Below are 10,530 nucleotides of genomic sequence, written 5' to 3' on the forward strand. Positions count from 1 at the left end.
AAACAGCCGTCGCCGGTATGCTAGTGCGCACGCTCCACCCCCTCCTACGCCTCTTTCCCCCCCTTCTTTTTGCTTTGTAAATAAACAGAAATGTGACTTTTGCTTCATAAACAGTTTGACAAACAAGTGGTGCCTGCAGGGTGTATATTCATGGTATAACCGGCATAAACACAGCCTCACTTCGTGTGTGATTGTGCAGGAAATACAACTGTGCGCTCAGCTTCGAAAAAGGACCGCATCTATCCATTTATCCTCATACCTCACCTCTATGTATGTGCTCTCTTTGAGCGCAGGTGCGGCTCTTTGCTGTGACACATCTCTAATGTAGTCTAGACGCTCCGGCGCCAGGGGTCATCGGGTGACACACACACACACACACAAACAACAAGTAACACAACATGGACCATGAACTCTGCGTGACTCAACTATACCAAGACAGTTCACCTATTACGAGCCTTTAAAGTAAGCTTATTGCTAAATAGTCTTGATATTTAATCAACAGGTAAGGTAACACCTGATTCTGTTCACATGGACGGAGTTTTTTCAGTGCTAAATAGTCTGCACATCCCGGCTCTTATTATTTATTTTGCTGCGTTATTTTGCAAAATTATCTAATCTAAAAATAAACTACATAAATGAGTGCGATGCAATATTTTGCTCTTGGTGTTTTCAGTCCTTTATGTCCATCTTATGTGTCCTTTTTTTCTGTTATCAATCAACCAACCGATCATTCGATTAAAGGCCTGTCAACGGGCTTCGTAAAGGTTCTTTTAAGGTCACCAGAAAGCTACATAAAAGACTGCACCTGCACCTGCACCAAAGTTCTTTTTTTTTTCTCTCTATCTCCGAACATTGTTGCATTTTAAAACCTTCTTCAGTGAGCTATAAATATGAGGCGCTCCAAACACACTCTCAGTTTTACTTCTGCCAAAAAATGACCACAATGCCGAGACAACTGGAGGTCCAGAACTCGATCCTCACTGGTGGGGACAGCTTTAACATGTGGCACGACTACATGAATCTGAGCCAAGTGTTCGAGAAACTGTGCAGCAACCGTGAGGTTGATAACCGAGACACCGAGCGTCCAAAGAAGGGACAAGCGCCCCCTTGGAGTAAGGTCCACACTTCCACTCGGGGGAAGAAATCCTCCAAAAACTCATCACAGTCCAGTCCGACCAGCAGCGCGTCGGACACCAGCAGCAGCGCCTCATCCTCGGACTACTGCCGCTTATGCAAGCAGAACGGGGAGACTCCGAGGGTGTACCTATCTCACAAGCTCAAATCAGACGACGGGATAGTTTTCTGCCCCGTCCTCCGGAACTACACTTGCCCGATCTGCGAAGCCACCGGTGACAGCGCTCACACACGCAAGTACTGCCCGCAGATGAAGTGCGAGGCTGCTGGGAGGATGCAGACGGTAGGCAAGTTCTGGTAGCTGCTGAAAACTGAAGCTGCGAGAAACTGTACATATTTACCGAACTGTTTGGGGTATGTGTTCGTGTTGGCAGAGACCGTTTCAGTTCCAAAGACTGTTTCAAGTTTGACTGTCAAACACTCCGCTGCAGTCTGCAGCAAGGAGCTCTCATCCAGCACATCTGTGGAGCCCCGAGCCGGGGTGAGCGCTCTCAAAGCTCGGTAAAAATTAAACTCTTTAAAGTCCTCGAGTGTTTATTGTTGTTGTTATTGTTGTTGTTGTTGTTTAATATGATACAATTTCGGGGGTACTTCATAGGTCACAAGTGAAACACTAAAGTGGCTAACCTTTCTGTGGAATTAAATAGATTTCTAAAAATGTGCCCATAGTGTCAGTGCGCGAGTCTTTTAGTTAAAATGCAAATGCTATATTATCCCTCATGTCAGACAGATTATTCGACAAAAACGTCAGTATTTTGTCTTTTTTTTTTTTTTTTTTGGTATTATAGAAAATTTTTAACTCACATGCAACTCTTCCACTTGAAGTTACAGATGTACCTGAACTCACCAGAGAACATGCGTCATAAAAAAATAATTAAATTAAATTAAAAGTAACACTTCAAGGCAAAAGTGAAACGATTATGTGAAGTGAGAAATTGAATTAAGGTTCAATAGTTTTAGTTTCAAAATAGAGGGGCTGGGGAAATACAGTATACAAGGTCAAAACAGAGTTTGTACAAGTTTGTACAAAGACAGCTGCAGTGTTTGTGTTTTCTAACTCAGGTGTCTCAGCTGAAGAACTGCGGGGTGATTTTAAGAAATCCCCTGTCAATTGGTTATGAGCAAAAATTGTTTCTATAAAATAAAAATTAAAAAAACACAAAAAAACCCCCAGTTTCAACCGTAACGTGAAGTACACATTTTATTATTTTTTTCCTTTTAGTGAAAGGAAACAGCCGTCGCCGGTATGCTAGTGCGCACGCTCCACCCCCTCCTACGCCTCTTTCCCCCCCTTCTTTTTGCTTTGTAAATAAACAGAAATGTGACTTTTGCTTCATAAACAGTTTGACAAACAAGTGGTGCCTGCAGGGTGTATATTCATGGTATAACCGGCATAAACACAGCCTCACTTCGTGTGTGATTGTGCAGGAAATACAACTGTGCGCTCAGCTTCGAAAAAGGACCGCATCTATCCATTTATCCTCATCTCACCTCTATGTATGTGCTCTCTTTGAGCGCAGGTGCGGCTCTTTGCTGTGACACATCTCTAATGTAGTCTAGACGCTCCGGCGCCAGGGGTCATCGGGTGACACACACACACACAAACAACAAGTAACACAACATGGACCATGAACTCTGCGTGACTCAACTATACCAAGACAGTTCACCTATTACGAGCCTTTAAAGTAAGCTTATTGCTAAATAGTCTTGATATTTAATCAACAGGTAAGGTAACACCTGATTCTGTTCACATGGACGGAGTTTTTTCAGTGCTAAATAGTCTGCACATCCCGGCTCTTATTATTTATTTTGCTGCGTTATTTTGCAAAATTATCTAATCTAAAAATAAACTACATAAATGAGTGCGATGCAATATTTGCTCTTGGTGTTTTCAGTCCTTTATGTCCATCTTATGTGTCCTTTTTTTCTGTTATCAATCAACCAACCGATCATTCGATTAAAGGCCTGTCAACGGGCTTCGTAAAGGTTCTTTTAAGGTCACCAGAAAGCTACATAAAAGACTGCACCTGCACCTGCACCTGCACCAAAGTTCTTTTTTTTTTCTCTCTATCTCCGAACATTGTTGCATTTTAAAACCTTCTTCAGTGAGCTATAAATAGGTCACAAGTGAAACACTAAAGTGGCTAACCTTTCTGTGGAATTAAATAGATTTCTAAAAATGTGCCCATAGTGTCAGTACAGGATTGTGAACATCGCAACGCAAAGTTTTTGATTTCTCTCAAAACATATATTTCTTTTCATGTTGAACAGATAATATCTTTAATTTGAGTCAAAGTGATTTGCACTTGAACACGCCCACCAGAAATAGACCGGGACCCATTTTTATTCTGCATGGCTGCTGGAAACATCATGTCACATCTTTGATTAATTTCATCTGAAAATAAACGTAAGTAAAGCCAAGTGTGTTACAAAAGCTTTTATAATTTGTATTGCCAAAATCGCAGAAAATAACCCCATTTAAGCTGGGTCGACAGCCACCCCTAATTTTTGCATGATTGTAGCTGCTAGCTATAAGCTAGCTAGCTATCCTGCGCAACGTTAGAACTGGTTACCAGAAACCGACCATCACAGTCGGGAATACAAGTTAGTATACTGGTAAAAAACGGCTTTTTGCCTAACTAGCTAGCGTTACCACGATGCATCGGTGGTGGATAAAGCTAGCTAGCATAAGTTCATAGTTCATAACATTCATAGTATAACTCCGTGCTCCGCTTCGTTTGAATTTTTCTGGTGAGCTCGCGGTTTCTAGACACAAGCTTGTGTTTGTGCGCGCACGTTTGTCTCTCTTCATATAAATATCTGTGTGTTATGTGTGTGTACACCGAGCGCAAAAGATAATTATTAATGTGCATGATTTAGAGACAGAAATAACAAGCCAGCATATAAGATCAATGACATAAGACTAATTCCTTCAATTGACTTTCAGGCGCAGCTCGGAAAAATGTGCATTTTCTGAAGAAATTTTAATTTTAACAGCAAAAAATTGACCCTATGCCAAACTTAGTCGCTAATGGCTGGTCTGTAGACTGTTTGGTATGTCATGTTACGTATTTCTTGGTTTTTCTATGTAATGTGTTTTATAGAGAAGTAACATTATTCTTTTTTTTCTGTATGCTTTCAGAACCACAGATCGCTCCATCCATTCCATGGCTGAAGCATACATTTTCATTTAATCTGAACAGGTATCATTTTGCATTTACACTGCACATCCTTTTTAAACATTTCATAATAATCTAGACTCTCCCTCATTATCCTCTCATTCACCTTGCTGATGTGTTGAGGACTTGATAAAAGAATACATGGTATGTCCATATCTGTTCTGTCTCTACATGAGATGCAGTCTCTTGATGTAAATTTGACAACTCTGCTATTAAATGCAGTGATTAATGTAGGACAGCAACGATTAATCAACTCATCAAGTTAATATCTTAGGGTTCTGTATTGTTTTCTTTTTTTTTCTTGGGCTTTGTGGAACATTTATGAAAATGTTCCACCATTGATTTAATTTAATGATTATGCAATTCACAATCTGATTAGTCAAATAATTGTTCTAATAGTCTGTGACCAAACAACTATCAAAATAGTAGTTTATTATGGTCAAAGATTTATCAGGTGTGCCAGACTTCAGTTCTTCACTTGTACATTTTGTTCCATATTTTACCTCAAGATATCCCAGAAAGATGAAGCTGAGGAAGAGCTGCAGAGTACCACCATGGCACTCTTCGTCTTCAGGGACAACTCAAGCCTCCTACATCAGCCTCGAGACATCGGGATAATCATTGATGGTGTGGAAGTCCTGAATGAGTTGCCTTCTGTGGCAGCTGGAGTGGCAATGGTCTTTGGACTCTGTTATGCTCTTAATATGGAATATCCACGAGGATTCAGGTTCACCTTTGAGGCTCTTCAAAAGATTATGATGGAGCTTGACTTTAACAAGATGACCTCTAAGATTCGCAAACTTAATTGTGAACTTAACACTGCACAGTAGTGTGTTTGCATGCATGTGTGCATGTGTATGTGCACATGCATGTGCATGTGTGCTTGGTTATTTTGCTTGGTTGGCCTGCAGTGGTATTCTACATTCAAAATTTATAAGAACACCCATTTGAAAGGGAGATTTAAGTTGATTTCATTGATACATGTGTAGATTTTTTTTTTTTTTACATTGTACAGGCACAGTGCACATATAAACATTTTTGAGTACTTGCAAATTGGTTTAAAAATAGTTTTTATAATGGTTTTATGCCAGTTTTAGACAGGTTGCAGGTTTTATACTGGTTTTCAAAAGATTGCAGGTTTTATACTGGTTTTCAAAAGATTGCAGGTTTTATAAAACAAACATTTCTCTAATCATTTCTGCCGTAGCACTAAATCTGTATATTACTAATCCTCTCTATTGATTATAGTTAAAATGGTTTGGAACAATAAATAATTTTGAAATAATTGGTTGGCCAACTGTCTTGTTTTTTATAGGAAATGCAGAGCATTTTTGAACTGAAATGAAATGTAAAAAATATAGTTTGAATATATGTAAATCAATTACCTGGCTTCAACACAAACATATTAGTTCATGTTAATTTGGTTCGATGTGAATACATTAGGTTGGTTAAATTTCAATATATTAGCTTGGTTCAATAATTAAAATATGGTTCTATGTAAAAAAATCAATTTGGATCAATGCAAAATTTAAAGTTTCAGTCAAGTCTAGTAATATTGTTTATATCAACATAAAAGTATCAGGTCATATCAAGTGACTCAATTTGGATTCTATAAAGCCAAATATTTTGGATGTGACAACTGGACATCATTTTTTAAAATTTGAATAGGGTTATTTTTTTTACAGTGTAGTTTATTTCTCACAGTTTTTTAAAAATTCTCTTGCTTTATGGTTCTTAGCGCTGTTACCAGTCTTTGCATTTATCATCATTTTTTCTCTTTTTTCTTTCATGTTACACAAACATGATTACATATTGCATATGAATCAAGGTTGTGCAGAGGTGGTTGCATTTCCCAGACAATCATGCAAAATATATACATTTCTTTTTTTAAAAATGACATGGTGCGACAGGACTGTAGCACAGTAATACAGCAACATCAGAGGCAAATTCCATTCAAGTTTTGCAAGCCTAGCTTTGAACTTTATTTAAATAAACGGCAGTGACTCGTTATGACAAGGATCATTCGTAATCTCACTCAAACCATGCTGAACGGCTCTAACCCAATTAGGAACATAGGGTTGTTGTTTTTTTTGTTTTTTTTAAAAAGAAAAGAAAAACATAACTGAACACAACAGTATGTCAGTGCAGTGACTAATCAGGCAGTACAGTTTCAGGAACCGTTTTAACTGAGGCAGGATGGCATTTTGGTTTTTAAATGGGCATTTAAAACCTGAAATAATCCTAAAGGCTTAGACAAAAAGGTGACATTTGTTTTCGAAATTGAGGTGATGGGCATCTTAGTCGCTGTCACTCCTCATTTCATTTCATTTCATTTCATTTCATTTCATTTTTATTTATTTCACACTTGGTACTACAATCAAACAAAACAACCACATCTTCTGTCAACAAAACACAACAACCTCTCTGGAGCAGCCTCTTTCCACTGGAGGGCACGGGAACCTCATGCTTCACTGAGACCTTTGACTTGCTTTTGCTGTCCTTGTCAAGCAGCTCCAAACCGTCATTGATCTTCTTCAACATCTCGTAACGCTCACGCCCACGAACAGGGAGGAGAAAAACCTCCTTGTCGTCCCCCTCAGCACTGGAGGTACATTTGGACTTCTTTGTGGATGTGGTGTCAGGAGGTGGTGCGCTCTTTCGTTTTTTCGCCTCTTTGGTGCCGCTCTCCTTCTTCTGTTTATTGTCCTCCTGTAGCTGTAACAAAGAGGGACGAAATAACAAAAAAGAGAAACATATTTGTCAAGTAATTTTACCCCCCCCCCAAAAGTGGCATTTAACATGATGATATTCTACTGCCTTCTGGGGGAGGGAAGGAACAGCGGTTTTTCTTTTGAGTTTATATTCAAGTTTTCTCCTTCTTGCCCCCTCTGGTGTACAATTTCTTCCTTTTTCCTGTTTAAAAAGAGTTCACATATTTTGTCATTTGACTGTAAGCAGTGCAAGGAGGAGATGCTCGCTTTTTGCATGACAGTCTGCCACTTCAGTCTTCCCTTTCTTTATAAGGCTGGAAAATACTTCAGACCCCTCCTCAGGCAGTAAGGGGCCTGAGGTGGGGTCTGAACTGTGGGTACCGGTATGAGGAGAGAAGGGGGACAGGACTGGATAGTGGCTTAAAGTTAGGATTTGGTTTGATTAGGTGAGCCGGTTTTTGGTTGTGTCTGCTTATGATTTGAAACAGGTCTGAAATGAGAGAAAGAGGAGTTTGTTCCTGGGGAATTATAAGACAGTGGTGTCCCGTTTTCCTTCTCATTAATCATATGAGAAGAATGAAGGCGTTTTAAAGATTTTTGAGTTGAGGTTTGTCCTTCTGCAGCTATCAGTTTTCTAAAGAACTCGTCCTCCTCATACTGCAGAGTGTTTAGGAAACTTGGCTCAGAGCTGCAGAAGTTCTTGACTGTCGTACATTTGTGGTTAGTCTGATGAAACTCATTTTCAGTGTACTGACTGAAAGTGAACAGCGGGTCCTGACTCCACGTCTGTGGTAAAGGGTTAGGGTGTTGAAAAAAGATCAGGGAACCAGCAATCGCCGGTTCCTTGAGATGCACTCTCCACCGTGGGACAGGATGGTGGTACCCCTGCCCCAGTTCAAAAAATTGCCCATCTTGGGTTTACGCGCATCTACTGAGCTCTTCGCGACGTTTCGGCGTTCCTTCGCCTTCTTCAGGCCGAGCTCAGTGTGTCTGTGTTGTGTGCCTTGTGCCAGAACTAAACTGAAAATATTAGAGCAATATTTCAATGAAATATCCTGAAACGCGTACCTTCACTCAGAAATCGGGGCTGGGGAAACAAAAGCAGAGTCTGAAAGTTTGAGGACAAACAGTCAAATCTTTTTCTCTCTCTCTTTTTTTTTTTTTAAACATGTCATAAAGACGAGACCCACAAACTCAGTATGTCTACTCATTAGCTACCTTGCATTATAAATATATAAAGTTTTAAAAAGTGCTTATTAAAAGAAACTATAGTGATGTGATAACTTCCAGCAGTGTCATTCTCATTTTTGTTCTTGACCAGCATTAATACGAAATGTCAGGGAGAGCAAAACGGTCGTCCTTCACAGTCCTCCTCCAACACTGACAAGGATTGTCCACAAAAAAACCCCAAAAAAACCCCCCAAAGAACTGGTCTCCCATTAACATTCATTCAACGTGTACACAAAGATAGACGTTTTTGGAAAAGCATATTTAATACAAAAGGAGACTTCTCAAACTAAAGAGGAGAGTATTGGCGACTGGTAACACACTGCTGCTGCGACCGACTGGAACACAAGATGACAGGTAAAAATTAAAATAACTAGCAATAATTAGGGGTTAGGTTGGTGTCTAGGTGGGGGTTTTGGTGGGTGCCGGACGCTGTGGCGAAGAGGCCACGCCGATGGCTTCTTCGGTTCTGGAGATATGGCGAATCGGACCAAAAAGGATGGGACAAAACGGTCCCAATCGGAGAAAGGAAGGTGCAGAGGGCCTGGGTCCACCACCACTGTACTCAGCAGGCCCTGCCGGGTCGTTAGACACGCAGCATGGCAGGGATCGGTGACATAACATGTAGCAGTTTCCCTTCACAGAAGCGTCTGCAGCAGGTGGGTGGAGGAGGAGGCAGCAGAACCAGGCCTTTGGAGCACTGTGTCATCTCCTGGTCCTGATGCTTTGAATCTCCCTCTCTGTCTGTCTGTCTGTCTGTCTGTCACACACACACACACACAGAAGCTGGTCAAGTGCTGTGCAACTGGGATTGCACCTGTCGTCCACAGGAGGGCGCCTAGCTGGGAAGTCCAGTACATTCCATATTAAAGTTGTTGCAAGTGCATTTTTTGTGTAAAAGACAGACACACACACACACACACACACACACACACACACACACACACACACACACACACACACAGTAAGGTCTGAAGTGCAAAATTTGAATTACATTCCTTTGTATCTCTCCCTCTCTCTCTCTCTCTCTCTCTCTCTCTCTCTGTCTCTCTCTCTCTCTCTCTGTCAACACACACACACACACACACACACACTCACACACACCAAAGCACACAGACAGAAGCTGGTCACAACTGCTGTGCAACTGGGATTGAACCAGGGGGGCTCCCTCTGCTGGCTCAATGCGGTACAAAGTGTCAGAAGCTGTTAGATATCTGCTTTTGACAATCAATTGCACCTGTCATCCACAGGAGGGCGCCTAGCTGGGAAGTCCAGTACATTCCATATTAAAGTTGTTGCAAGTGCATTTTTTGTGTAAAAGACAGACACACACACACACACACACACACACACACACACACACTGTAAGGTCTGAAGTGCAAAATTTGAATTACATTCCTTTGTATCTCTCCCTCTCTCTCTCTCTCTCTCTCTCTCTGTCTCTCTCTCTCTCTCTCTCTCTCTGTCAACACACACACACACACACACACACACACACACACACACACTCAATGGAGTATAAAATAAAGACCGGGGCAGTTCTCTCACTGGAGTCTCTTAGAGTGGAGGCTGCCCTTGCTAGCAAGAAGTTCTGTGTGTTTCTCTTCTCTGAGTCTTTACTGAAGAAGTGTTTTATAACATTTTCCTTAACAACTGACATGTGTTTTTTGTGTAAAAGAGAGAGAGACACACACACACACACACACACACACACACACACACACACACACACACACACACACTCACACTCAGCGGCTCAGAGATGAGGGAAAAACAACAGAAATCAGGATAGATTTTAATGTCAGGAGATGCCCTGTGATGCTGGGGCCATTGTGTAAGATTGGAATGTGTACCAGTGGCTGGTGGGTGGTCCTTGAAGGTCCCGGGAGGAGGCGGCGAGGAGGCAGCGGGTGGCTGGGCTTGAGCTGTGGATCAGGGACGTCATTAATTCTGCCTGGTGCTGCGTGTGCCCTGTGCAGCTTGGATGTCTGCCGCTGACGCTCTGTGGTTCCTGTTCTGCTGATCTCCTGGTCCACACACGGCTTCAGGGTGCACTGTACAAGCGGAGAAGAAATGCATCATTGGTTACCAAAATAAAACAGTGTCTTTCTGCCTGTGTCATTCTGTTTGGTTTCTTTGAGCGTTTGTTTCTTAAATACACAGCAAGTGTCACTCTCTCTCTCTGTCACACACACACACACACACACACACCAAAGCAAACACACCAAAGCGCACACACACACACACACACACACACACACACAGACACTGTGAGGTCT

General features: G+C 41.4%; 1 protein-coding gene and 1 long non-coding RNA gene across 2 annotated transcripts; one reads left to right on the forward strand and one right to left on the reverse strand.

Moving 5' to 3' along the window:
- The first annotated feature begins 833 nt into the window (after positions 1–833).
- On the forward strand, positions 834–2,401 carry LOC147300586 (nanos homolog 2-like). The gene has a single exon (XM_086285112.1). The coding sequence runs from the start codon at positions 935–937 to the stop codon at positions 1,433–1,435; it is 501 nt and encodes a 166-aa protein (XP_086141238.1). The 5' UTR covers positions 834–934; the 3' UTR covers positions 1,436–2,401.
- A 2,188-nt stretch (positions 2,402–4,589) lies between these two features.
- Positions 4,590–10,294, reverse strand: LOC147300587 (uncharacterized). Its single transcript, XR_015127693.1, has 2 exons — positions 10,105–10,294; positions 4,590–9,011 (listed from the first exon to the last, which is right to left on the reverse strand). It is a non-coding gene; the product is annotated as an uncharacterized LOC147300587 (long non-coding RNA).
- Positions 10,295–10,530: the final 236 nt, after the last annotated feature.

This window comes from Aulonocara sp. 'chitande type north' Nkhata Bay, unplaced genomic scaffold (assembly GCF_057382095.1).
Source record: "Aulonocara sp. 'chitande type north' Nkhata Bay isolate Kocher_YH1m ecotype deep benthic unplaced genomic scaffold, A_spYH_male_GT1.1 unmapped_scaffold_29, whole genome shotgun sequence".
Classification (NCBI taxonomy): Eukaryota; Metazoa; Chordata; class Actinopteri; order Cichliformes; family Cichlidae; genus Aulonocara; species Aulonocara sp. 'chitande type north' Nkhata Bay.

Coding starts and splice junctions, on each gene's coding strand:
- LOC147300586 (XM_086285112.1), top strand. CDS start 935: ATGACCACAATGCCGAGACAACTGGAGGTCCAGAACTCGATCCTCACT.